Source organism: Colletotrichum lupini, chromosome 7 (assembly GCF_023278565.1).
Source record: "Colletotrichum lupini chromosome 7, complete sequence".
In the NCBI taxonomy this organism is placed as follows: domain Eukaryota; kingdom Fungi; phylum Ascomycota; class Sordariomycetes; order Glomerellales; family Glomerellaceae; genus Colletotrichum; species Colletotrichum lupini.
In genome coordinates, this window is record NC_064680.1 from 1,675,135 (window position 1) to 1,702,556 (window position 27,422).

General features: G+C 53.9%; 7 protein-coding genes across 7 annotated transcripts; 4 read left to right on the forward strand and 3 right to left on the reverse strand.

Moving 5' to 3' along the window:
- Positions 1–1,680: 1,680 nt before the first annotated feature.
- On the reverse strand, positions 1,681–3,042 carry CLUP02_13507 (uncharacterized protein; the record flags this gene model as incomplete). Its single annotated transcript, XM_049292446.1, has 3 exons — positions 1,681–1,912; positions 1,989–2,018; positions 2,288–3,042. Coding segments are annotated over 3 exons (1,017 nt in total), but the record flags the coding sequence as incomplete, so codon positions are not given.
- A 2,754-nt stretch (positions 3,043–5,796) lies between these two features.
- On the forward strand, positions 5,797–10,622 carry CLUP02_13508 (uncharacterized protein; the record flags this gene model as incomplete). Its single annotated transcript, XM_049292447.1, has 21 exons — positions 5,797–5,901; positions 5,978–6,189; positions 6,267–6,469; positions 6,535–6,567; positions 6,674–6,826; positions 6,903–7,527; positions 7,565–7,616; positions 7,666–7,760; positions 8,229–8,349; positions 8,414–8,542; positions 8,622–8,687; positions 8,763–8,842; positions 8,924–8,993; positions 9,034–9,049; positions 9,128–9,406; positions 9,498–9,584; positions 9,671–9,759; positions 9,847–9,977; positions 10,040–10,111; positions 10,168–10,358; positions 10,426–10,622. 21 exons carry the CDS (start codon positions 5,797–5,799, stop codon positions 10,620–10,622), a joined length of 3,006 nt encoding a protein of 1,001 aa, XP_049149593.1.
- A 6,813-nt stretch (positions 10,623–17,435) lies between these two features.
- CLUP02_13510 (uncharacterized protein) lies at positions 17,436–17,828 on the reverse strand (the record flags this gene model as incomplete). Its single annotated transcript, XM_049292448.1, has 1 exon — positions 17,436–17,828. A coding segment is annotated over one exon (393 nt), but the record flags the coding sequence as incomplete, so codon positions are not given.
- A 2,490-nt stretch (positions 17,829–20,318) lies between these two features.
- On the reverse strand, positions 20,319–20,543 carry CLUP02_13511 (uncharacterized protein; the record flags this gene model as incomplete). Its single annotated transcript, XM_049292449.1, has 1 exon — positions 20,319–20,543. One exon carries the CDS (start codon positions 20,541–20,543, stop codon positions 20,319–20,321), a length of 225 nt encoding a protein of 74 aa, XP_049149595.1.
- Positions 20,544–20,823: 280 nt separating this feature from the next.
- Positions 20,824–22,293, forward strand: CLUP02_13512 (uncharacterized protein; the record flags this gene model as incomplete). The annotated part of the gene is made up of 1 exon (XM_049292450.1): positions 20,824–22,293. The coding sequence occupies one exon, from the start codon at positions 20,824–20,826 to the stop codon at positions 22,291–22,293; it is 1,470 nt and encodes a 489-aa protein (XP_049149596.1).
- A 2,064-nt stretch (positions 22,294–24,357) lies between these two features.
- On the forward strand, positions 24,358–24,636 carry CLUP02_13513 (uncharacterized protein; the record flags this gene model as incomplete). Its single annotated transcript, XM_049292451.1, has 1 exon — positions 24,358–24,636. The coding sequence occupies one exon, from the start codon at positions 24,358–24,360 to the stop codon at positions 24,634–24,636; it is 279 nt and encodes a 92-aa protein (XP_049149597.1).
- Positions 24,637–25,301: 665 nt separating this feature from the next.
- On the forward strand, positions 25,302–27,411 carry CLUP02_13514 (amidase; the record flags this gene model as incomplete). The annotated part of the gene is made up of 5 exons (XM_049292452.1): positions 25,302–25,432; positions 25,488–25,590; positions 25,682–26,198; positions 26,259–26,275; positions 26,353–27,411. 5 exons carry the CDS (start codon positions 25,302–25,304, stop codon positions 27,409–27,411), a joined length of 1,827 nt encoding a protein of 608 aa, XP_049149598.1.
- Between the last annotated feature and the right edge of the window lie 11 nt (positions 27,412–27,422).

A 27,422-nucleotide genomic window follows, 5' to 3' on the forward strand; every position in this document is an offset into this window, starting at 1 on the left:
TGGCTCTCTCTCTCTCGCGCTCACATAGATAGACATGCATCACGTTCGTCTGTAAGGGTATTGGGGCAGAGACGAGGGGCAGACGAGGGGAGGGGTGCGCGGCGGTTGTATCGGGGTTGGGGAGACGAAGAAGAAGGGGAGGGGTGAGCATGTTGGTGGATGGGGGTGCGAAGGGCGTGTGCAGATGTGCCAGTTGCAGAAAGGAAAAAAAAAAACAGAGAGAGTGAGAGAGAGAGAGAGAGAGAGAGAGAGAAAGGCAGAGGAGGCGTGCAAATCGACCATCTCTTCTCCCACCCAGTCCATACATGGCCAGGGTTCCCAGAGTACGAAGCAGGTACTTGGGCGTACTTGGAGCGGAAGAGTCCACAACCGCACCCCAAGTACCTTTTTCCTTCCCCTCCTCTCTCTCACTCACCCACTCACTCGCTCACTCCCGTCTTCCTCTCTCTCACTGAGTGAGTGCGCGCGTCTGTGTGTGTGCCTCTCTCTCTCTCTGCCTCTGCCATCTGGGGCTGCCACCACCCTGCTTGCCTCCCAGCTGCGTCTGCCGCCGCCGCTACTGCTGCAACTACGTCTTCGCCTGCTGCTGCTGCTATTGCTGTTACGGCCTCTTGTCTCCAACACTGGCTGGATTGACGACCTGCTAGGCATGGGCTGGGGCCCTTGTGGGTACAGGTCCAAAATGGGGCCCAGAGGCTGGCTTTTGTGGCACCGTGTTGGGACGACGCTTCTTTAGCAAGCATCCAGATAGCCTGCAGTGGGCAGGCAATCGTCTTGCCATGGACACATCGCACCGATTGGCATCAGCACTTGCGAAGAGTAGTGCTGCGATATGTCCTCGCACTACATCGTTTCCCATCGCACCTCAACGGCCGTCCTTCGGCGCGCATGCGACGGAGAAGTGTCAAGAAACGGGAAACGTGAATCGGGGCCATAACCTGGCATCATGTCCTGCCTGCCTGCCTGCCTACCCTGCCCTGCTCGCTCTCCTCGTCTTACTTCCTTGTTGATGTCTGTCTGACCTGCAACCACAGTCAGGTAGTTTCAAGAATGGAGGCGACTGCTGGAGTCAACCAAGGAACACGAGCCATCGTAATCCTCGAGGACTCTCGAACCTCGACCCTTGAAGCGAAACAACACGATAGGCATGGTAATAGTAAGAGGCGGCTGGAGTTGAGGGTACTGAGCCACTGGCTGGTCCCTGCCCTCTCCTCTTCCCCTCCCCTCCTCTTCTTGGCCCCATCACGCTATGAATGGCGACTGGGGAAACGCGAATCACAGGGCGGAGGCGATCTGGTGGGGAGGGGAGCGAAACGACGGCAGCCTGTGGAGGCTGTATGAGGGCATGGCTTGAAGAAACCGAGAGGGGGACGAGGAATGTGAGAGGCGACAAGAAGCGACAAGACTCACAAGAGAGGTTAGCATTTTTATTTTTTATTTTTTTTATTCTTCTATCTTTTCGGAATGGGTACTCTGTAGTACTGCTACTGTATAGTAAGACTGGCAAGCCGCAAGAGTCTAGTGTAGCGCGCGAATAACGCCATACCCTGCGCACTAGGGAGGGTCTGCTTGCCTTGGTTGGTTGCCGTACTCCATTCTCCATGGTTGAGCGGCTAGTTGATGTGGAAAATGGCAGCACGGCGAGATTTGGAGATCCACTGTTTTGGTGGGCAGATTCCATCATTCGTTTGAGTACGACCGGGCATCTGCACATCCAGAGACAAAAGGTGGAGAGCTTCTGGAGGAGCTGCTGGCGACAAGGACCAGGAACAGAGCCCTTCCGTCAATGGCCTCGATTCCTGACCTGAAAAGTTGCAGCAGACCGAGGGTAATGACCAGGGCCTGGCGGAACAACTTTAGGCGAGGTCGAATCAACGGCCCGGTAATGAGATGGTTCGACGCCCTGAGAAAGCTGGGGGGAAATCATGGCAAGAGATAGGTAGGCAAGGTACCTTGGAGACAAGAGGATAGAATTCGAAATAACCGACCCGGTCTGCTCATCAGCAGCAACCTGGCGTCTGGGGACAGTGTTAGCAATATCCCGTAGGCCGTAGGAAACAGTAACCTCATGGGCAGAGCAACTTAGCCGCAGACAGACTCTTGCAATGCCCGGGAGGGGTAAAATCCTGAAAAATTGGAGAAAAGCAGCCTCCAGTCGCTAGGCGTGAGAAAACCATCGGCTCGCCATCTGCTATGTACGCACTGACAAAACCCCGGCATGGCCTGGGCCGTTGTAGAGTCTCCATTTTTCGCATCTGACAAACGGACGGCCGGCGTGGAGTCTCACTGAGCGGATGAACAAGCATTCGTGCTGCTTATTATGGATACCCGTCCCTTCTCTGGCCCATAATGAAGCAGAGACCGGACCAGACTTGGACGAGCGTACGAGGCCAGACAAGAGTTAAATCCGGCTCTGCCTGCTACGGCTTCTGTGTCTTGACCTTGCCTCTGCCGCGTACTGGGGCTCTCGAATGGTACCGAGGACATTATCTCTCGGACCTGCAGGTTCCTCAACTGATCCTTTGAGATATCCGTATATTGCTCGTCTTTGTCACTCTTCAGTCCGTCTGAATCCCTTGTTCCTTCCCCCACCTGTCGGTTGGTGGTCAGGAAGCGAGGTTGAGGGTGCATACGTCTGTGTACGAATAGGCGTACGGCAGGCTGGGTAACGCCAGGGCTGCTTGAGTGCTGCTTTTCGAAAACATACAATGTAGAGTCTGACTCTTGATGGAGGGCCATTGTCGCTCTGAAGATTCTGATATCTGATGGATGATGCAGCCAGGACCGTGACAGACGCAGTGCCGTCGCTTTTGCACTCACATTCTTCAGTCTGACCTGCCACATTGCGATGACCGGACCGACAGGGTTGACGTTCCATGATGCTCCTGATCCTTGCCTGACTTGGCCGGGGCGGATGCTGTTTTCGTGATGATAACGGCCCCGGGGTTCGTCCTCGCAAAGAGGCGCGAATATTTCCCGTAGCTTGTAGATCGCTTGGCTTGGGGTTGAATGAATTGACCAGACAGAACGTGCGCAGGCTGGGCCGAACAAGCGGAAGGGCCACTGGCCCCCATGCTGCGTTGTCCTATGCTCCTATGTGTACACAGTACTGAGCTGCGGAGTGCGTGCTGGGGTGGTGGAGATTTGGCGGATAGTATCCATCAATCATCAGCAAGCCAGTCGGTCTCCCGTCTCTTCTTGGTGGCCGACGGGAGTAGGGAGTCGAAGGCTAGGAACCCATTCTTTGCCATAGACCGGACCGGATGGGATGCACTGATACTAGATTGGCACACCCACCGCGACCACTTCCGTGCCGGCCGAACAGAAGAGCGTAGCCAAAGCGTTCTGCGTGAAAGAACATGTGCACAGTAGCATATGACATTTGTTGCAGGACATAGGAGGAAAGGCAGCAACCCATGCTAACAGGTCGTATGCGGCGCAGAATCCAGCTCGTGCCGGCCGCTATCTCGGGGTCCTCGACATCCAAAGTCTCTCTAGAGTCTAGTGGCAGGCAGGCAGGCAGGCAGGCAGGCCACATCAGGCCGGACCGTCCTGCTGCAAGCCATGAATCCATGAACTTGATTCTGACCCTAGAATCGAGAAGAAAAAAATGCGAATTACTTGCAGTTGTGTGAGACATTGATCAGTCCATCCTTCAAAAGTTCGGGCCTGACATCAGAAAGCACTCGCATGGTGGTATGTAGGAGACGACAAGGACGAGGCAGCATGTGGATGGACAAATTAGGTGTGGTGTGCGAGAACAGCATGGAGATGCTTTATGTCTGACTGTCGTGATCTCGATTGAACACGAGCCGAAGAAGACGAGACGAAGACTAGCCGCATCAGGACGGGAGGACGTCGTGCCTGTTTTCTAGAGAAGATGGGTATCCGTAATCGCATGCTCTTTGGGATGGTATGGCGTGGGCCCCAAGTTGCCTCGCAGAAAGACATGAGGGCAGACGGGCGACGGGGGCTGGAGGTGGCAGCCGGATCGGCCGTTCGGCAACGGCTGCCACATTCGGGTGCCCTGTTTGGTGAAGCCGTTGAGGATTGTGCGGGTGCAGTGCAGCTCGTCAATGCCTAGCATCAGCCATGATCAGATCCCGAGTCTGTCAATCTGTTCAATAAACCTGAGGGGGTGTTTGCTAGTCAAGCAAGTAAGGTATCGCAGGTACCTTGAGAGCGATGATGCATTAGTGAAAAAAGGGAAAATGGTGGTTGACGAGGGCGGGAAAACCAAAGGAGGGGAAAAGAAGATGGATTGCATATTGGCTGAGTCGATCCTCCGTTGTAATTGGGGGCAGGCGGCAGGCGGCGGAGCGGCGGAGAGACATTCCATAAAGGCGGGCGGGAAGATGGAGATAGTGTGATGGACGCAAATGCAACTGCAGTCCAGACCTTGGTAGGTATCAGAGTTACCACCTCTAATTTGTGACAGGAGACCAGCAGAAGTTTGAAGAGTACCTCAATATACCAGGTGTTGTATAGGTATATGCGTACATGGAGATATGAGATTTGAGATGGCAAGATTGCTTGCCGTTGGAGAGTTGATTTTGAGTGGCTCGGGATGGGCGTGGAGTGCCTCTTTGGAGCGACTTGCCGGGGATATGTCTCAGTCTATTTTGGCACCTCATGATTGATTGTCTTGGATGGAGACGGTTGAGAGAAAGCCGCGCCTTAGCGGCTCCAGTGACGACTAGGTAGAGATGCCAATGATAAACGAGTGTGAGGGCGGGACGAAACAAGGTGGAATGTGACGTGAGGCAAGTGAACAGTTGACTGGGCGTACGGAGTGGCCTGGACCACAGCTGGTGGTGTCCATATCTGAGGTTGGTCATCCATTGTCGGTCCCATGGATGGACAAACAAACTGGTGTGTTCGTATGTAAGGTAAGGTATGTGAGATGGGGAAGTGTGTGTGCCTGTGTATGTGTGTGTGTGTGTGTGTGTGTGCAAGTGCGGGTGCGTGTGGTGGTTCAGATGACATACCTAGGTACCTACCTCGGTGCTCAAGCCCCAGCCACGATTGCGTGTTTATCTTTCTTTCCCACGGATTATGAAGTAAGAAGAAAGCAGGCAGGTATCCGTACCTTCCATGGGAACCTTTCCATGGAATGGAAGTCGAGGCAAGGCAAGGCAAGGCATGGAAGGAACCTACCTAGGTAAGGTAGGTAGGTACCTTTGGAAAGCACGCACGTAGGGAAGGAAGCTTCATCAACAAGCTCAGAGTGGCTACCTTCCTTGGACCATCGGATCCCAAGGCGGGAAAGTGTCTGTCCGTCTTCCCCGGTCCTGCCTTGCTCCTCCTGCCTTGCACCTACCTTGCCTGCCTTCCATGAGGTAAAGTAAGGTAGGTAGTACGTCCCTACCCCGGATTCCGAGCCTGTCCTTGCCTCGATCTTGTATTTCTCAGCCCCGACTGCCTCACCTCATAAGATACGCACTACCTACCTATGTCCATGGAAATCCGAGCAAGGTACCTTAAGTACCGACCTCCGTTAGGTAAGGTACCTTAAGTACCGACCTCCGTTAGGTAAGCTACCTTACCTTACGGTACGTTCGGGTAGGGCAGGTACCTTAATTATAGACAACAATGGCTCGCACTTGTACGGATATTGAAAGATATCCACGGGAACGAATGTGTGTTTACGGAGTACTTACCTTGGATAACTTTTGATGTGTTCCCAAAATGCTAGTCTCTTGGCCAAGCAAGGTATCAATCATTCGCTTCGGTGCCGCGGATGCCAATTTCTTTCTGCTGCGAGGGACATTGCGCCTGCCGCTAGATGAATGATGCATGGGCTTCCTCCCGCCCCTCAACCTAGCCCAGGTTGATTTGATGCACACATCATTCGTCCATGGACTATCTTCAAAGCCATCTGTCACTTCTCTTCTCTCGGGAGTCAAGACATACCTACGTCTCGGCTGCCAAGATACCTTGCACAGAGGTATACCGCTGTTGCTCTCTGGCTGGCTAGCCCATCACCGATTGCTTAGCTCGAGGTCCCTCTGGTGGGTCTCACGGTTTACACATCGTCTTCCACCACGCACAGTTGATCTTTGCCGCTGACCTCCCTAAGTATCTACCGTATCCCTTCCTGTCAAACAACACTATTTGCTTCGGTCCTACGTCTCAGCCAGCCCTCGCTAGCCCTCATCCCGACAGAAACAACCAGCAGACGCCGAGAGAGTGAGAGAGAGTGAGAGAGAGTGAGAGAGGGGTGACGCATGGTGCCCCTCCACCCTCGGCTGAGATACGGATGCAAGAGGCATGGATGTCTTCAACCTCCCAGCATACTCTATTTCTCCCACAGTCGCTTGCTGCTGCAATTTCCAGATCTTGCCTCGCCTCGGCCTCCTGTCCCGTACGCAATGGAACCGGCGGCCGCATGCGCCGTTCGGCAACATGGCCCTCGAAATGAATTGCCCCCCGGAACCTCCCATCTTCCTTGCCTCTGGCGATCCCGGCCGTTGACGGATGCTGGTCAATCAATGTCCGCTCCTTGCTGACCCATTGTCCGTACGGATACACGAGTCCATTACTCCGTCCTGCGACGATACTCCTCCGGTCCTCCACCATCGCCTTAGGAGCTGCGCAGAAAAGCAATTAAGCATACTCCGTATTCATCTTCTATATGCTTACGGGTGAATCATGTCATCTTCACCAGGATGAGCCGCCGCCGCCTTCGCCCAAGCCGCAGCTTCAGTTAGAAAGAATACCTTACTCCTCCCATCGCTCGACAATCCACAAAGCATCCCATCTTCGTCTATTCGCTACAGGGCCGTTGAGCGCCAGCTTCAAGACAGCACGGGCGTGTGTCAACAAAGTACCTTGCTGTGCCTCTTGAGAGCTACTGTGCCTACTTTGGATGATTACGCCCTCCGACACTCACCATCAACCAGCATCGAGTAGAGGGTGGACATGGTGTGCTGCATCTGGCCCCATCGGGAACTTGCTAAGAGCCCACCACAGATCACCGTCGCAGGGAAGCTCGCCGTTAGCTCGACATTACGACGTGCTTGGGCGTTGGTTCAATGGCTCGCCGCACCCTCCGGTACGATGCTGGTCGGCTGCGACGCCTTGGCTGGCATCTGATTCCACCACTTTTGTCAACCACATTCCGTCACCCTCTGCTTCGAATTCCATGCACTACCGAGCCAATGGATGCCACCCCGGCTTCTGTGCAGCCATGCCAAACGCCACTTCGCCAGTCGCAACACTGTCGCTGCTGTTCGTCTGCGTTGGATTCCAGAAGCATGAATGGGCCCGAATCTGGGTCCGAGCCTTTGGTCTTCCATCAGATTCCGCCATCATCCCTCTTAGGGTATTTCAGGTGGTCGAATCTTGCATGGAACAGCTGCCGTCGATGCTTCACAATCGCCACTGTTACTTCACTATCGAGACTTGTCTGCAGGTTTACCGTCAATGGAAACCCGCACCTGTTGATATACGTCGAACTGCATCGGTTCTTTGGATGGCAGTCCAAATGACCCATCATACGCATACATATAATCCACTTGCCAAGTTGTAGACCGTACGGATAGCATGACTTGATACAGAAAAGTCGTCAAGTAAACAGGTTGGGGCTCAGTGTCCACCACGAGTCATGGCTTCTCGTGCGATTCTGGGCAGGCAGCCTGCGACTCCGGCTGATTGCGGGATAAGCCCCTCGTCAACCTTTCCGCAGTCCGCACGCCTCCAGGCCGAGCCGATATGAGCGGGACCTCCGTCCTCGAGACATGCGACCCAGGATCAAGTTTGTGGACGAGGGGTACCTACATCGGTCCATGCATTCAGCGCCCCTCTCTAAAAGCCAGCCTGCCCAGCCTCGCTATCTTTTCCCGCACCGCAGCCAGGTTCTTTTTTGCCACAGGGTAAACGCTCTGGTACAGAGCGTTGCGAAAGCGTGATTGCTTTGTCTCTGTCTTTTTGGTTCGGACGCTTTTGAGCCAGGTCAACCTTCGCGTCTGGGCCACGATTAAGTTAAGGCAGCCCTAGCTATATCACGAATACTGTGTTCGAGGGATGCATCGGAGCCATGGATAAACGGATCATGGTTGACCACAAAAAGAGGCCTTACGTGCCCTATTATACGCATCATCGCCCGCACTTAGTCAACCTCAAAGGGTCGAGGCTCACAGAGACGTTATTACCTGTGCCCGGGGCAGCAGATCGCCGCTTTCCCTGGTTAATTTAGAGCGCAAATCGCGACTGATACTCTGGGGCAGAGACCAGGGATCTCCCCAGAATGTTTTAGCTCCTTCGGACACAATCCATGTTACTCCTCCTGGCGTGCTTGAAGAATGCCACGGCCACCTGGTTCGGATGACACACGGACCTTACCACGGTGTAGGCGTCAACTGCCCGAGAAACGTCTGAAAATCAAGACCCCGGAAACTGTCCGCACACATAGAAGCCGCAAATTCGCAGCCGCTTGACCGAAGAAACAAGGCAGCTGTTCGATACAGAGCTCCATACCAAGAGAATCTTCTTCTTAGGCTTGAATCTACTCTTGCTAGGTTCCACGCGTCATGTCTTGAGGGTAAGTTGACAAGCCAGAAAGGTCTCTGCAGAACCAAACCTCCAAACAGATAGAACCCCTCCCTCTGGATTCGAGGTAGTGGAAGGATGTGACACAAAACTCACCCTTCGCTCTGCTCCGTCGGACGGTTTCTTATGGGTCCACTGTCTTGCCTATGCTCACACACTCCCTCGACGGTGACTGGAACGAAGCTTGAACCCACTCGGAAAACTCTGCATAGAGTCGCGGCATGAATATGCACACTGTCATATCGTCTGGCGGCTTCATTCCTGCCTCTGAGAGCGTGTCTTCTGTCATTTTGTGAGCTGTCATGTATTCACAAAACAGTCGCAGGTGCCGTCCGCATTGCAAATGCATATCTATTTTGGACGTGCTTACAAGCTTCTCGTACAGACTCCTGTTAATGACGCATCCTAGAACCCCAACAGGCTCAGCGCGAGACGATGATGAGGTAAAGTCAACTCGAAAAACTCAGCATCTTGATTCCTTAGGGCTCCAGCCTATCTTGTGGCCTGATTAGATCGCGATCTGATGCGACCAAGACCAAGGGAAGATCAGAGCTGACATGAACTCCTCACATCTCAGCTGTTCGTCAACTCCACGGTGTCAAGGTCCCTGCACTATGCAGTGTAATATACCAAACTGTCAGGCTTGTCATCACTGATACCGGCTCTACAGTCTACCTTCATGGTGGCCAACAACGGAACTGCGGGCAAGTTGCGCCGGCAGACCCGATGCACTGCAAGCCGGCATTCGCCAATATCAGGGCCGGGAAGCGAGAAGAGGAGTCTAGAACACCGTTTCCTTCTGACAGAGGCGCTCCAACCGCTCCCAAGCCACCGGATCCCCATGACCTGATGTCCAGTAGGAGAGTTGCATTACAGGAATTTCAGCTCGATAAATTCCTTGTAACTTGCTGGCACTCTTCCCCCCTCGCACTTAATAATCGATCTAGAGATGGCCGAGAACACGGATCCTTTAATCTTCCTGGAATGTAGTGGTGGCCGCGACCTTCCTGTCGACCAAGAGAAGCCCTCCTTGGGTCAGCTTCTCATTCATCTTCACGTCTAACAGTATCTTCTCAGCAACTACTGTCTCATCTCGTCATCTTTGCACAGCCTTCCTGAGCCGCCGTGGCTTATGTGATTCTCTCTAACCGTTTCTCCGTCATCGTACATCAGGCCCCAGTCGCTTGGGTGCCGCAAAGGACACTCACGGTATGACCCTCATGGAAGGCTACCTAGACAGGCTTCAATTCCATATCCGGATGATCCATACACCCACGCGACCTGTGATGGATCCAGGCCCTGATGACAGCGCATGGTGGTATGGGTGGAATCGTGCGGGAAGCGCGTCCCGGGGAAGCAGGCAAGCACTTTCCGGAGGAGTCGATCTTGGATGATGCGCATCCAACCTCCCAGTTTCATGCAAACCCGTTGCTGTTTTGTCTGGATAAAATCCTATTGCAGCTCCAACCGTGCCTGGCGAGCCACACAGACGACGTATGGGCATGCATCCGCCAAGGAAGACTACTCTTCTGAGCGAGTTCCCCCATTCTATCTCCGCTCTGTCATGATAAATTCAACGATTTGCTGCGCCAGACGCACAGCGTGCATGTATGGCAGCGTAATGAGTTGTCCAATTTCTGACGCATGTCTCACAGGTTGCAAGGCCCCGGAGTTGATGCGACATCGTCAATTTGGCAGTACCCGTACTGAAGATGAGCTATCGTCTTTTCCATCCTGGACAGTTTCCAACGGCTTCTGGACACTCTCTACCTCTGGAAAGAATCAAGACAAGGTTAGAGGAATACAGAGTTCGCTCGCATAGGAAAAGTCAGTAGTGTAACACACACGACGCCTCCCATGGTGTTGTACATGCAGCCGCACGGCGGCAACCAGGGCCAAACCCTCGCACAACTCTACGAGGTTCTGCTAGTTGTGCAATTAATCAGCACAACGGCAGCAGAGAAGTCTTTGGCTGGTTCCTGGAACCCTTGGACTTCGAGTCACACGAGGGAGCATGCATAGTGACCTACGTGCCAACATGCGACATGGCTATTGAGGACAACCGCCCATAGGGCTGTGATCTCTTTCAACCCTCTTTTCTTGTGTTGAATATTTCGATATACCCTGAGATACTCGTGATGGTAAGCCACTGAGTCTCGTTGTTACGCCAGGGAGAGAGTTCTTTTCCAGACTAGTAATGATAGGAGCTGCATGAAAGGGCCCAACCATCGACTCGGACGTGTCCAGGGGCTCGCCCCTTTTGCCCCAGGTCAGTCAAGCATCCACATTGAGGCTCTCTTTCGTCAGGAACGAGTGACTCAACATGGCTCGGGGACTTTCTTCCAGGCTGTCTCAGCCCATCCTCTACGGTCCTGGAGGTCGACTGTCATGGGATCTATGCGATTCGTTTCCTGGAGGCACGGTAGGGCGGTCCAGCCGCTGGTAGGCTCGTTCAGGACTTCGGGATGCTTGTCAAGTGACTCTGGCGTCCTGCTCTTTCCTAAATCGACTCTTCACGCTATCTCAAGCCCTGTCCGCCTCCTGAGGTGTACTCAGGATCACCACCAACCTTTCCCACTCTCGCCACCTGCCCCGCAGCCCAGAGTCGTTCTCACGATGATTACTGGCGAGGTCCTCGGACCATCGACCCCGATTCCTCGAAGTGCTTACCGGATTCGTCTTGTTACACAGGCAGGTATGTCCTGGATTCGAGCATGAAGGATCCGGATCTGCAAGAGCAGCAGCGAAGACGGCTTCGAAGGCTACAACAGACTACCTCGGGGTACATCTCTCACCCTGGAGCTCATCCAAACCCCGACTCTCACGCGAGTAGCCCGAGTACTAAGACATGGTTGTACGCTCTGTCTACACGGGGTGTCTTTGCAAGTGCGCCCTGATGCCGGACTGGGGTCCAGGGGACCACCTGTGCCTAGGGTAGGTTGTCGGTTATTGGGGTCCGAGAAAACCCCTCGTACGATGAATTTCGACTTGGTGAAGAGGCTGTTTACTTCGAGTGGCAGATAACGACGCCCCGAGCCTACACGTGGGTCCAGTGAGAATCGTTGTAAGTATGTCTTTCGAGTGAAGGTGGGCCTCGTGTGAAACGGCTTTGGCGCCCTCGCCGAGGGTCCTTGGAAGGCGAGCCATGAGGGGAAGCAATATCCCGCTTCAGTTATGGCAAATACGGGCTGTCCTTCGTCAAAGGGGAGTCCACTGTGAGCACGACGTAGGATGTGTTGCTGGCGTCTGCCGAGGATACAATACATACGTGCCCGAGATATGACAAACTTCGACAAATCGCGACGCTTGTTTGCTGCTGACGAGCTCATTTCGAAGGCAATGCAGAAGCACGAGAGATAAAATGCGGGACCTTTCATGTCGTCGACCAGCTTGGTAAACTGGCATTCCAAGGTTGCTATGCGCCTGTCGGATAGGAGGTGGCGAGGACAACAAGAAGGGCTGCGCAGAGGAGCGGCGCACGATACTGAGAGTCGGGTAGACAGACGGTAAGCTTCCTGCTTGCTTGCCTCCGGTGAGCAGAACAGCGAGTCGGTTCGAGGAGGCGTTGCCTATCTGCGGCTACTGGTGGTCAGGACGGTCGTCGGCGATGTATCGGGCGGGAGGAGAAGCGGCTCGGGGTCGGTCGGCTACGCCGTGTGCGGCTCATCGTGTACGTGATTCGGAAGGGGATTGGCGGTGTTGATGAGTATCCGGTGTGGTTATCCGTTCCCGCTGCGGAGCTTCCACACGGACCTCAGTTCAAAATGGCTCCGTAATGCTCTAGACTTCATCTGTGACCGGCCGGCTTGGAGGTTCGTGTATCCCGTTTCGAGGTGACGTCCTCCAAGATCCCGACCCTTCTAATATCCCCGCCGTGAAACTGTTCCCTGTACCGTCCGGACATCTATCACGAGACATATCGGAAAGGTATACGCGAATCGGGCGTGCTGCCATAGGAAACGGCGAACATGCCAGCGAGGCACACGTCTCGGGGCCAGACTTTCGGGCATGGAGGAGATCAAAAGAGAAACACAAAAGCTGGACCATGAACATAAAGCCGGGCACACCATGGTATTTAGAGAGAAACTCTGTCATCATTCATATATAACAAATCCGCATCCCATTCGGTCAGACGACACCGCATCCCCTTATCAAAAGCCAGCTCACCGGGATGGGGGAGGGGGAAGGGGGGCTCCCGGGGGGGCAAAAAGCTGGCTCTCACTCCATCCATCCCCAAGCGTGTAGGTACCCTTTTTTTTTCTTGACCGGTATGCTGGAATAGGCAACATCGGTGAGGCTGTATGCCGTTGAAAACGAATGGTGCCATGACGGAAGGACGGAAAGGAGGGGAGGGGGAAAAGACGGGCGGGCAGGCAAAAGCGAGCCAAGCGTGGGGCTGGCTGCTCTCTCTCGGGCTGTCATTCTCACTCACTGCACTCTCTGGCTCTGCTTAGCCGAGCGAAACGAACAGCCCACCCACCACCCCCGCGTTATCCAACCCCTACTCACCGATGTAAGCAGCCCCCTTGAGCATCTACCCCCCTCCATCGGTTATGGTGAGGAAAAAAACACATGACGGTTTTTGTGGTCGTCATTCCATCAGCGATGGGCTCTCACCGGTGTGGATATCGCTTGCGTTGAGGGGGGATGGAGATGGAGGAGGACGTTGTGGAGGATGAGATATGTCATTTGACGGGCTGGGAGTTGATGTGGTTATTACCAATTTGAACGCAGTGGAAGGCTTGTTTGGGTGGTTTGTGAGAAGGGAAAGTTATATCTAAGAGGTATGTCTCTGCGCCTGCGGTTGTGCCTCTTGAGGACTGGATACTCCATCTCGCCTGTTGATATGCAAACAAAGGCAGCATCTTTGAGTTTACGATACACTCGTTCTGAATGAAATTCGCCGAATGCTACATCCACGAGTCTCTCAAAATATATGAACTACACCTCTGAGTTTTGTGGCCTCTCCCCGTCTTCTAGATCAAGTGCGAGGAGTACAAAAACAGCCTGTCTCTCTGACTTGCAACGGCTCAAGGATAGGAGGTGGTAAAGAGAGCAGATCAATGTGGACCATTTGTACAAACCTATGAAGTTCATCTTCTCACTTCGTATGATAGACAAGTAAAGCTGGTACCTCACGACATTCTACATGATCCTGGGGGTGTAAGATCTAAGCTCATGCGTCCACAGCTAGTCAACGTGAGGCGATTGGATGCCCATGGTCAGCTTTGATAAGTCTGCAGTGTATAGCTTCGTTCAGCAATGTGGCTCTTATGAAAGAAGTAGAAGAACGGGACGAAACTTCGTGAATCGCCGGGCTGTATGTTTCTCATGAATTTGAGGAAGACAACTCACATGCAGAAACAGAGACTCGGGAGATGAAGTGCCCAAAGATGGATGGAGGCCCAGAGTGACGGTCTCTAGTACAGCTTCATCCGAGAGCAACGCAAACTAGATGAGATGCTGATTGAGTTTAGCAACGTACATTCATAGTCCCTCGTCACGTGTAGTACACAAGCAGTGTTTTTTTCTGGACGGGAAATTCAGGCGACATTCATTGGAAGGGAAACCTCGTGGGCCTACATACGTGCTCGGGTTATTACTCTCGAAGGTTCAGACTGGGCTGGTGTATCATCTCATCTCATCTGTCACGGTCTACTTAAGAAAGGAGCACATCCAGCTGCAGTAGAAGGAGCGAGGCACGAAGACCGAAGCGAACTATCTCCCCTACTCAATGAATCATCATCCCGCGTCATCGTGTATTCGCCCAGCCCTCACTACAATACACCACAACCGCAACCAACAAGCCCACATATACCCCCTCAAGTCCATTCCCGTCACCAGCCAGCAGGCGCCCATCTAGGTCGGGGGGTCAGGTCAAACTGGCTGGGTGGTGGAGTGGTTCATGGTCAACAATCAACACGCACGCCCCTATGCCTACTCGACGACAGGCTTACCGAGTTTCCGAGTTCGAGTCCCAGTATGAGCACCAAGAGATGTAGCCACACCGGTGGCGAACTCTTTTTTGTTTTTATTATTATTATTATTATTATTGAATTTGCTGTCGGGATTTTGATATTGTGAAAGGAAAGTGGCAATCTCTGTTCGGGTCCGCGCAGCATCTTCTGTCTCGCTGGACCAGTCCGTGAATGTCACCAGTGCCCGTCGCTGGAGAAACACATGAGATATCACAAGATGCTGTCTTCCCTAGCCAGCTTCTTTAAAACTAGGTTTGTGATACCTATGGTCACAGATACTTTCATGCTATACATCATGGCAAGACTCAATCTCAATCGCATCTGTAGGAACGCCAAAAGCACCGACGGATACTCATCGATTTCGACTCAGAGACGATCTCAAGATCTTCGATCACGAAGAGAGAGAGAGAGCGATGGGCATTTGGTCTCACAAGCCATCTACTGCATGAAGCTACTGTTACTCTAGAACTGGACAAGAGTCCTCGCAGAATAATTGAAAGTAGACTCAAATGGCACAGGTTCAATTCGTCACAAGAAAACTCCAGACCATCAAGTCGTCGTGGAAAACAAATGCCGACTTATTACCAACGAACCACCAAACACGATACTTCACGCATGACAACCATTGCATAAGAATGCCGTGCCATGCCATCAAAGGAACCAGACACATTCGGATGAAGCCACCGCACACCAGGATCACTGAGCTCGCGCGAGTTCATCATGGCCTATGCGTTGCAGCTCATTCAACGTTTTAAAAATGTCGTCTAACGGTAAGTATCAAAAGCTTTGCATAAGGTACCAAAACCCCATTACTATACTGTCTTTTGGTTCGCCCTAAATTCTTTAAAGCATAAGAGTTTCTCCTGACATGTAAGTTTATAAAGGCATATGAATAAAACGGAAATGCCAACGTGTTTCAACGCAAAAAAACGGTCAGAGAGCCATGAGTGTTCTCTATGAGGACTGTGTAAGGTTGACACAATGCTAACAGCGCATGGCACAAATCCTGTTCCCCCGCAAATGATCTCTCGTCTAGCCAAAGTCTTTTACGCATAATAGGGATTCGTAAACTTTCCCTCCATCATCAGATCACCAGCTGAGCCCGTCCGTCGCCGTAAAACCCTACGGCAATTTTGACAGACAGAAGATGATGCTCATCACTCACTCACTCACGAAAATCTTCAGAAAAGACGGCAACTAATGTGAGGTAAACATGAGCTTTTCTTAGGACGATCATATTGCCAAGGCGGCTTAGGATGTCTAGTCTTGTCTCGTTCCGGCCCCGGGGAAACTGATCATCAGGAACCACAAGCCTAGCAGCGGCGGCAGCAGCACTAGGAAGCGATGTCGATCGTAACACCAAAACAGAAGAGCGAGGAACATCCCGTTGGGCCGAAAGGACCGATCTAGCTGAGACCAACTTTTTTCTCAAGAATAGCAACATAACAAGATTGAGGGGGGGGGGGGGGGATATCTTCAATCTCCAACTTGTGTGTGCTCTTTTGCCATCCAGATAGGTGCTCGCGGGGTCAGCTGGAAATAGACACACGGCTGCTCCATTGGTCCAAGTGCCGACCTCTTCATGCCTCCCTCGGATAGACCATTCCGATGGAACCCCTTTACGGACCTCGAGGCATTAGGAGAATAAAGCCGAAACAAACATATTTTAGACTGAATTCTTGCTATAGATACACACATCTAAAAAGAGAAAAAAAGAAAAAGAAGGGCCAACAACGTTGCGAGAAGCTGGGAACCAACAACGCCGCCGGACGTCGAGACCCCGTCGGAACAGGAGACTTTGGGAACGGGTGAGCGGCTGGGGCTATTTTGAGGTGTACGCTCATGCTCACGTGCTGCGGGCTTGCAAATAGTCCCCGTACGTACATACGCCCGACATGCGTCGATATCAGCCACATATTGTTCATCAAGAAGTGGGGGAGAGTAGCGGGGAGTCTGTAAGCAAGCCAAGAGGCTTCAATAGACAAAGAGGTCGCGCAGAAACCAAAGTCTTTACTGTTATGTCCTGCCTTATCGGTTTGCTTGCAGCTTACAATTATTGGCTGAGGAAGCCTTGCGGGTCGTTTGTTTCTTCACACTCACTCCAACATACTCGTCTGTCCCCCTGCAGTATCATATTCACACTAGGTGCCAGAAACGTGGAATTCCGATGAAAAAAAGAGGCTGGTCGAGGCCAGGTGTCACGGTCAGAGTCTTTGACCACTCAGGATCCGGGGTTTGCTTTCGAGTCCGAGCGAGGTTGGTCGCAACAATCTGTGCAGTGGTCGAAACATGGTTGGAGATGCAACTCAAGATTGAGTTCAGATGGGCATTGTCGGGGAGAGGGGCCGGGTCGGAGGAGAGTGGGGCAAGCCCAGCGCCGTATAGCCATCAAAATCGTGAGAGTTTTGCGGATTTGGCCCGCGGGTATCGCCCGCCTCGCTATTCGATTGGGCTTTATTTTCATCACTTAATTGATGCTGTTAGACACCCCGGGGCTTCATGTTTGCGCCCACGGGCGCATCTGTGGCTACCTATGCCAGCCCGAAAGAGCCACGCCAATATCAGTGATGACGTTGGATGAGAGTCCCAGAAGAATTCCAGTTTCCAAAGTCATTCTGGCAATGGTCAAGCGACTATGCACAAAGACCGGGCGGGTCTGTTTTTGGAATTCCAGGAGGATTCGACATTTATCTGCAAGACTTCTTGGTGGCGGGGTAAACATACCACAGAGTCCGAGCAAGAAGGGTTGTGGTTGGTAGTGGTCCTGCAGTCGCTTCACCTTGCGGAGCTGGCCGAGCAACTTGATTCGTGCAACTACAGGTTGGCATTGTGCGGGGAGCAGCCTGTCAGAGAACAGAGCTGGAAGCCAGCAAGACAGGAATTTCGTTGACGCTGGCGTTGGTGTTGCTAGAAGTACCAGTGGTGGTAGTGGTGGTTGCGGCGGTACCGTAGTGGCAGCATCAATGGCCCAGCCCACATATCGAGGAAAACACTACGTACGAAGGCTGCCGCATCGTCGATGTTGTTAACCGAGTCGGCTTTCTCTCTGGGTGTATCATGTCCGAACCCTAGTCCTGGGCGAAATCGTATGCTGCTGGCGATGCTGCTGCCACGAAGCGGCCCGAGGCTCGTCATCGTCATCGGATGTCTCTTCAAGTTTTGCCATGTCGAGGAAGTGCCTTTGACAATGAACAAGGCATGGCGTGCTAGATTAAATCCAAACTCGAGAAGGGAAATACTTCTGAACTTTTGACTTTGGCCTGGGCGACCTTTGACGTTGACAGCAGATATAATAAGCACACGAGAGGCAAGCTTTGTCCTGCAACACACTGAGCACAATACTCCGAACCTGTGGTGAGGCACTTGGCGATGGTGATTGGGGGAAAGCAAGCGTCATCTCTAAAGGATGCAGGATTGTGGGGGTGGTTAGGTGAGCCTAGCATTCGGGCCGGAGATTCATGTTGATTCATGAGAGTCTGGCGTTTGCAACTGGCCACTGGTGGGTGATGGAAAGTGACGGTCAAGATGATTTGCCGGAGAGAGCACTTTGCCCCGTTCCTTCTCGTCACCCATGTTCGCATGTGGAGGACATCCCGTGAAGCGCGAACCTGGCTAGGAATGGGCTGCAGACGGTGAGTGGACAAGCGCATGAGGATTATTGAGGGAGGGCCCGGAAGGGGGGCTGGGGATGGGTGCCGGGACGTGGGATTTGGAGCGTTTTCATTCGCAGAGTGTAGCCTTTTAGCTTGATGCAGTGCTGTTTCAATTCGAGAACGATGGGGTCGACTTTGTGTCCCAGACGGCCTGTGTCTCGCGGCATCTCTCTTTGAAAGGATCTTGTTTTCTGTTCGTCTTGTTCTCTCTGCGGCTGGGGCTGGCCGCTGCTGTGACTTGCACCATCCGCAAACAGATGTTCCTGGAGGCTTTCTTGTTGTTCCGGTTTCGCCACGCGCGAAAGATTTTTTATTTGGAAATTGCAATCGACGAATTGTGTGTTTAGATGAGACTGATCCGACGCACGACAAGGTGAGGGTGACCTGCCAACCGCCGTGTGTCTCTCACACACACTTTGCTTGGGGGTTGCTGGTGTAAGGTTGTGCCAGTCAGTGTGTCCTGTGTGCGAGAAGCCGTTTGTTGGTACCGTTACTACAGAGCAAGGCCGTCGACGGGGAGACTGGCACCTGGGACTTTCTCTCATCTTTCGCCCACGTCGTCCATCCCATCTCATCCCATCAATCTCTGACCGTTATTTGGTCCACTGTTCCATTCCTGCTTCGGCCTTGGCTGGGCGTAAGGTAACGTGGGATTGCTAGACGCAGTACTTGCGTTTGCGCGCGTGCTTGTGTGCGGCGGTGCGCCCGGAAACCGTGGGGATAGTCCTGTTCGTGTATGTAGGTCACGTTCTCTTTGCACTGCGCTCGGCGTTGAGGTGAGCAGAAAGAAGCTCAGCAGAGGCAGCCAATGTCACTACCATGACCACTGCCACTGCCTCTCTGCCTCTTTGCCAACGCGGGAGAGAAACACCACCAGCGCCAATGCCGTCCTCTCCACAATAGTCCTCGGCGCAGTGGCCGTAGATTCGCAGGCCCCCTCCACACCATCGCTTGCACGGCTTCGCTTTGCCCTGCTTCTTTGCCATCGCCGACGTCAAATCCCCGTCTGTTCCCACCCGGTCGACCCCGGGACCAGACCCAGATAATATTCATTAGTTCTGATTCTCCAGTCTCCATTCTCACTTCTCCAGGCCCTCTCATTCGATCACCTGAGGCCCACGAGCCCGCCTTTTCTCTCACCTCACCGGTAACGCCTTGTTCGGGGACAGACCCTGGGAAAAAGCCGCAACATCAACAAAACATATCCGCTTCCTTGTAAACAAACCCAACCCAGTCAGTCAGCCAGAGATATAGCGAAAAGAAACGCAAGTCGACCGCGCTCCCTGGGGCAAGACACTCCGGAAGCAACCTCTGGAACGCTGAGCCGTCTGGGCCTGTCCTGAGAGCCCGTAACCTTAAAAACCCGGCGTGCTAAAGGTTCCAAACGACGCCACACCACTGCTTCCGCTTTAGAAAGGTAACCCCTCCTTCTTCCATGTCAAAGTCTCGCGCTCCAGCTCGGTGCACTCGATCCTTCTCCGGGCGCATTTCTTGGTCTCCCCCACGTGCTCCATGCCAGTTGGGAAAGGAATGAGGCTGATTCAGGCGTAGCCAAGCGGGTTGCGGATGCTCGGCGCACTTTTTGGCGGTGGCCTGGGCTCGCTGTTTCCTGGTGCCGATGCGGACGGTCGGTGTTGGCCCTTGTGCAACTTGAACTTGCTTGGGGTGTCTTGTCACTCTTGTGTCTCGTTTCCCCATTCTCGTTTCCCCCCCCCTCATCTTGTTTCTCCGCTGGAGTAGGTAGACCGTGTAGCTGTCGTCCACTGCTATTTGCAGCAAGCACTACGGCGACGACGACGTAGCAGCAGCAACAGCAGGTGAAGAGGAGCAACGATAACGAGGACGACAACGGCTAGGTCGACGGCAACGGCAACGACAGTCGTTCTTGGCCTACTTGCACTCGGGTTGAGCCGACGAGCTCTTGGCCTTGCAGTCGCTGAATCAGTTCTGCGTGGGCAGTGTCTGCTGAAAACGACAAGGTGAGGCAGGCCGAGACGACCGCCACACACTCTTCTCCATCGCTCATCCTATCCCGTCCCATCCCATCCCATCCGCCTGGGGACTCCGCCCATTCCGCTGCGTCAGCCTGTCGCTCCCACCTTTCATCTCGCCCATTAGATAACCCCCCCGGCGCCGCTCATCTCGCTCCCCCTCCCATCTGGGTCCAAGTCTCACCGTATGTTGGATGACATGACCGCCGCTTCTTCGTCTCGGTGGATTTAAATTTGCTCACAGTCACTACCAGACACATCGCGTCGTCTTTGGCATCGAACCATAGCAGCCGTTGTCGCCGCTGCCGTCGCCTTTTGTCGCCATTGCGTATCTCCCATTGCCCGATCCATGCATCGCGTCCGGTGATCATAGTCGCTGTAAAGAGAGTCGTCTCTGAGAGACTGGGGTGCGGTCTGCGGCCCCGGCCTGCATGGTGTAGGACTCGTCCCGGTCTGGCAGTCTGGCCATCGCCATCATCAACTGGTCGAGAGAAAAGCTTGATCCGTCAAGCAAGCTGCCGCCACCGCGATCGACGTCGGCGGCACCAGCACGCGACGCTGTCACCAGTAGAGCGTAGGAAAGGACTGGGACCGAAGCTGGAAACGATTGCAAGAGGTGCAATCTGCCTGTAAACAACAAGGTCAGCAGCGATGACTTCGTACACGGATGTAACGGGCGCTGCGGTGCCGGGCAAATTGTCCAAGTCGCGAAGCAAACCAGTGGTGAAGCCGATACTGAAGAAGCTGTCGCACTCGGAAAAGAACTCGTTGGATTTGGACCGTGGTTGGGATGAGCAGCAGACGATGTTTGGAAACTATGGGAGCAGTTTGGGTGGTGGCAGCCTGGGACGAGAGAGGGAAGGATCTTTTGGGGGAAGGGACGTCAGCTTCAGCATCTCGGCCACCGAACTTCACCATAGCGGCAGCATCAACAACGGAAGGAGCAAATTCTCCCACGCCCGTTCGACCAGCGGCACCTCCCACGTCAGTGTTGCTACAAGTGGCAGTGGCCAGCGAAACGGCAGCTTCGTCCACCCTTTCCAACAAACACCGCGTACCTCAACACCACCTCTCTCGTACGCCAATTCTCTCGCCAGCATCGAACACGCCAACAGCAATAGCAACACCAATATTTCTGCCGGCATTCCTGCTCCCCGCGACTGCTCCCCGACAATAACAGAAGACGACGACGATCTGCTCGATCAACATTATTTACATCATCGCAGCAATTATCACCCGCCATTACCCTCATCTTCTGCGATCCCCATCACCAGCAATCCTTCCTCCTCTTCTTACCCCAGGCGACCCTCACTGGCAAGCCGCACTTCCTCTCTATCTGATATCAACAACCATACTGGTCCTCCGTCGTTGCGCATCAACACCAGTCGTACAAATTCAAACACTACCTCATCACGGCTAGTCCACGTATCTAGTCACTCGGATATCAACATCTCAGCAGGCAGGCTTTCAGAGTCAGCTGCCCCCAGTAGTACAGCACCTGTACTTTCACCTTTATCCTCAGCTTCACCCTCAACCTCCGTCACTGCCATGTCGCCTCTTCGCACCTCTATCGACGGCTTCCGCCTTCGCTCTCGTTCTGAGCTTGACTCCAACTACCACCAGGAGCGTATCCGCCAGGAGCGCCGCCGCTGGGAGGAGAAGGAGCGTCAGAAGAGTGAGAAGAAAGATAAGAAGGACATGCGCGACCGAGAGCGTGCCGATTTCAAAGAGGCACAGCGCTATGAGCGTGAGCAGCACCAGATGATGAAGAGAGAGGCAAAGGAGGCTGCCCGAAAGCAGAGCTTCTCCCACAGTACCCGCAATAGCTCCAGCGACATTATCCGCCCTTCCATCAGTCGCAAGAAGACTCCCTCGGATGCCAAGAAGGCCACTACCGATGCTGAGAAGCTGGCCATGGGTGCCCAGGGCGACGTTGGATTTGCCAGCCGCAACTACGCCAGCACCAACCAGGGTCAAGAGCCTGTTGCTGATGAGCTCATGTTCGAAGGTCCCCGTCGCTCCCAGACTGCCAAGCGCAAGACGCAGGGTGCCTGGACGAGCTTCGTTCTTTGGTTCCGGACTAGAATTCTGCGCCTCCAGACCAACATGGCCAAGAAATAAAGAGCTGTTCAGAAGAAAGCACTCTCTCGGCCAACGCCTGCCATCTTCGCCCCTTGTTCACCTCAGCGTCATCTTGGGGCTCACCGCCCAGTCCGCATTCTCCCGCCACATCGCACAACATGGTACACAACAACTCCGAGCATGAATGAGACAGATCCTTTCATCATGACAACGGGCGGGCAAGGCAGCCCTTGTCCCACTGCATTTTACCTTTCATCATATACCCTAAGCCCCAAGACAAAAGACAACCCATCAACAAAACCACCCTACCTCTTTTCACGACACCACCAGATGCCCTTGCAGAGGCCAGGGCTTCTTTGAACATTTTTACGCTCTCAACAACACCCACGATTATGACCAGCATTCAGACGAATTTCCGGACATGGGCTGATGAGCAAGAAGGAAAAGAAAAAAGGATTTTCACTTCCTTCGTTTTTTACGAAACTCGGATTGGCATGGCGTTTGGGATTTTTCAGTTCTTTGTATCTCATCATTTTCCCTCTCTCTTTTTCTCTCTCTGGTATGACACCCCTCAGGAAACATGGGAGAATCACTCGTTTGGCTGCCGTGGGAAACGGCATGGACATAGGGATTGGAAGAAACCTTGGGCCCTTGTGGGCTTCTTGGAGGAAACTTCCAATCAGGGGAACGGCGTCTTGGTTCCGAGCGAGCGAGCGAGCGAAATGGGCATCTGGCCAGAAAACAGCTTATTCCTACGGGAACAGCGCGGCCGTATGTAGAAGGACAGAGTCAAAAATGGGAATGGCTCCTTTCCTCGTCACTGAGTGCTCCATGAAGTGTGAAATTATGTGACAAATGCTCTCAAAAATCTGCAATATCGTGACCAAAGCTTAGTGGAATCCGAACGAACTCGAATTGAGATGTGGAGAAAGACGCATGCACCTGCATGAGAGCCTAGTCTACGCCTCGCCAATTCGGAAATGCATGTGAAGTTCACTTTTCTGGAAACAATTCCTCGACGGCAGTCTACGGAAACTAGCTCATAGCGGGATGGCGGGGTAAGGAAGAAGGAAAAAAAAGATTGCCAAAACAAGATGGCTTGATGCTCCCTTCCCTCTAGCGCCCTCCCGAGGCAGTGGCGATCGTGCCATCGTGGGAATGTGCAAATCATGGGATCCCGGGGTAAAGTTTCGCGGGAGTCAGGACAGAATTGCGATGGCGCGGTTTCGATCATGTCGTATCTGTAGTTTGAGGCGTTTCCTAGACAGTCTATATGATGTGCAAATATATCTTGAACAGGACCCTACATGCAGACTGAAAAAAAGTAAGGTAGGGTACCTTACCCAACTGGCTTTTCTTTTTTGTCGTAAGTGAGAAGAGAAAAACAAGAAGAAAAAATACTCCGCGGATGTATCCGTAGTCGGGACTCGGAAGGCGCCAAAGACTTTTTTTGCGCCTTCTTCAGGTCGCGTGCGCCTCGAGGTGTCTTGACCGACGGGAGATCGGCTTGTGTGTGGGGTTGGGAAGGTGGCCCCGACGCGACTGCAACGCTGCACCTACGCACCGAGGTTCCTTATCTCTCTGTCATATCGATAAGATACGGTGATCCGGGATGGAACGGGATGTTGATCCCCTTCGATAGCGATAAGGCGAGGAAACCCGTACGCGGGCCCCCAGACCGCTCCTTTGCGCATCTCACACTGGCAGAAACAACAACATTGACAGAGAAGGAACCCCAAAAATTCGGACCCTTTCTAGTGCTCGCTTTGATTCTTCCAGGCCCTTGCGAGTCGAGGAAACTTGTCAGACTTTCGATATCTATTCGATGTCTATTCGATGTCTATTCGCAGAGAATCCAGCTGGATGGGCACAAGCCTTCCTTACTTTACGTAGTACGTCTTACGTGATGTGCATTCGGATTCTGGCGGGGGTCTTTAGCTGGTCTAGCGAATAAAACGAGTCAATTGGGACCTGCCCGCACATCAACTGCGCGGCCAATAGCAACACGGGCTCTCGAAGGGAATGTCATCAAAGCACGAGATAGGCAGCGCCGCCGTTCCTCTCCCCAGTCCCCACACCTTTGGCACCAGAACTCGACTAGAGATGCCGAGGCATATGAAGCTGCTCGTGACGTCTGCGAGTGTCAAACGTACCTTGCTTTTAAGTCTTGACACTGGGCAGGGAAGATCGGTCGACCGGCGATACCTTGGCAAGTTATTAGCCCCAGGAACTCTTGGGGAAATGGGGCTTTCAGCTGCTGGGAACCACCTTTACTTTGTAGAGAAGAGAGCTTGCAGTGTGCGCTGCATCGCGCTGATCCGAGCTCCCGCGCGGGTCCCGAAACCTGAAAGGCTTTCTCGCTCTACGGAATACCTATGCTGAACAGGTTTCTACCCTCAGTACTCAGCAGCAGCATCACCACCGCAGACATCTGAGGTAAGGTAAGACGAGCTAACGCAAGGGAGCCCTCCACACCTCCCCTCCTTACCTTAGTCCGACGTGATTACGGAGTGATGGAAGGGAAGGAAAGACAGTAGGTAGTCCGAACAGAGAGTACTTCCCATTTGCTCCGCTTCGCTTATCCGTTTCGTTTCAACTTTTGCTCGCCCTCAACCTCCAAAATCGTCCGAGTGTCCGCTCCTCAGAAGCTACAGAAGATACCTTACTCTATCCGTACTCCGTAGTCTCCAAGGCCAAAGCTCCCAGCCTAGGTAGGGTCCCTCTCTCGCAACAACAACCCCCCTGAAACTCTAAATTCACTCAGCCGAGCTTGACCTTCCCCCAAAAGGGTCCCCTCAACGTCCCTTTCCAACGGCTTCTGATCCTGCTATCCAGGTTTTGAGACTTTTCTTTCATCTACTTTAGCTCTGCTTCGACGTTTTCGTATAGCTCCAACTCCTCTTCCTTCATAACACGTCGGCTGGTCCAAAAGACACTCATCCTTGACCAACTGCCTCGGCGTCCGTGTCAATTGCTGTCCACGACGTCAAGACACCAAATCAGCTCCAAAAATCGGGGAGCAACTTCACAGTCCGACGAAATACACAATGGCTCCGAACCGCAAATATGCCAATTACCCCGGTGCCCGCGAGGCGCCGACGCAAGTCAAGACAGAGACCCAAAAGGAGGATCAGAACCCCGTCCTCCGCGGCTGGCCTCTTGTGGCGGGTGCAACAGCGTACGTATTGAGCCTCACTCACATGCTAGCTCATGAGCTGATCCATTCTACATAGACTCGCCAACTCCGGCGTCATCCAGCGCTTCTTCTGGCGCAACGCCAAGTTTGGCTCCATCAGAGACCTTCCCGGCCTCGTCGATTACAGATACCGCTTTCAGGTCCGTCTAGTTCTTTCCAACCTCCTGCTCACTGCTGAGCTTCAAACGACACCTGCAATCTAACCTCCACGCCGCTAACACTCATTGCCAGCCCGATGTACTCGTCCTCTCCGAGACAGGATCCCACCCGGAACCCCTTGCGCTCACCAAGGACCTGACAACCCCGGCACCGCAAGACCAACCAGGCCGCTATCTATCCAGCGCAGATTACCAAGCCCTCTACGCCTCAGGAGCCGTCACCCCGCTGGACGTGGTCCAGTCACTGTTGCCCCTGATCCGGCGCGCAGAGGGTCACCCCCCACCCGAGACGGGACCCTACGCAAACGCCTGGGTGGCGTCCCACGGCCGCGAGGACCTCGCCATCGACGCAGCCCGCGCCTCCACGGAGCGGTGGAAGCAAGGCAAAACCTTGGGACCCCTCGACGGCGTCCCCATCGGTGTCAAGGATGACTGCGACGTCAAGGGCTACGTCAGCCACAATGGAATGCAGTACCGCCCCGACCTGCCGTGGTTCAAGGCCGCCGACAAGACGATATGGCCTGTACAGCAGCTTGAGGCCGCTGGCGCCATCGCCTTGGGCAAGAACGCCATGCATGAGCTGGGAGGAGGTTCGTATTGCCGCTCCCTATCAAAACTTGCCAGAACAAAGCTGACATGAGACCCTGCAGATACCAACGGTTGCAACGTGAGTAGAAGATACGGCGTTTCACGAGACGGAATCTTCGTAAACCCTTGGTTCAACAGCTGACCTTATGAAAACAGCCCCGTTGGGGAACCCCCACAAACTGGCACAACAAATCGTACTACCCCGGCGGTTCCTCCTCCGGAGCCGGCTCCGCCCTTGGCGCCGGCATAGTCCCCATCGCAATCGGCACCGACGCCGGCGGCTCCATCCGCATCCCGAGTTCCTTCAACTCCGTCTACGGCCTGAAGCCCTCCCACCACCGCACAATGGCAATGAACTCGTCGGTCTGCGTAGTCGGACCCCTCGCCGCCACCGTCGCCGACCTCACAATCACCTACCGCCTCATGTCCCGCCCCAACCCAGACGACCCCATCCAAGGGCTCTACACCCCCTCCCCGGCACTCCCCCCCTCCTCCCCGAAACTCATCGGCATCGATGAGGCGTGGTGGTCCCGCGCAGACCCGTCCGTCGCCAAAGTCTGCCGCCGCGCCGTGGACCACTTCAAATCACAGGGATACACCGTCGTTCCCATCAAGATCCCCTACCTCCGCGAGATCCAGCTCATGCACTCGGCCACCTGCGTCACCGAGATGCAGGACCTCGCCCGCCACCGCCACCCGGACCCGGAACAGTGGCAGTCCATAATCAACCACGCCAACAAGATCACAATGTCCGTCGGCACGCAGACGCCCGCGGGCGACTACATGAAGTACGCCCAGCTCCGCGACCTGCTGATGAAGCACGTCGCCTGGCTCTACGAGCAGAACCCGGGCATGCTCATCGTCACGCCAACCACCCCTCTGCCCGGCTGGCCCCGCCAGCCCGGCGACGACGCCTACGGCGTCTCTGACGCCAACACCACCATTGCCAATATGAGCTACGTCTACGTCGCCAACGTGAGCGGGTGTCCCGCTGTCACGGCGCCTGTGGGCTACGTCGATCCCGTACAGGGCGACGGCAAGGTTCCCATCGGGCTCATGGCTATGGCGGAGTGGGGCTGCGAGGAGCAGCTTCTCGGCTGGGCGAAGGAGGCCGAGACGTATTTGATCGCGGAGGGGCGGCAGAGGCCCGAGGGGTGGGTGGATGTTGTCGAGGTTGCCAAGAATGGCGGCCTCGAGGCGAAGAAGAACATCTGAGAGGGCCAAAG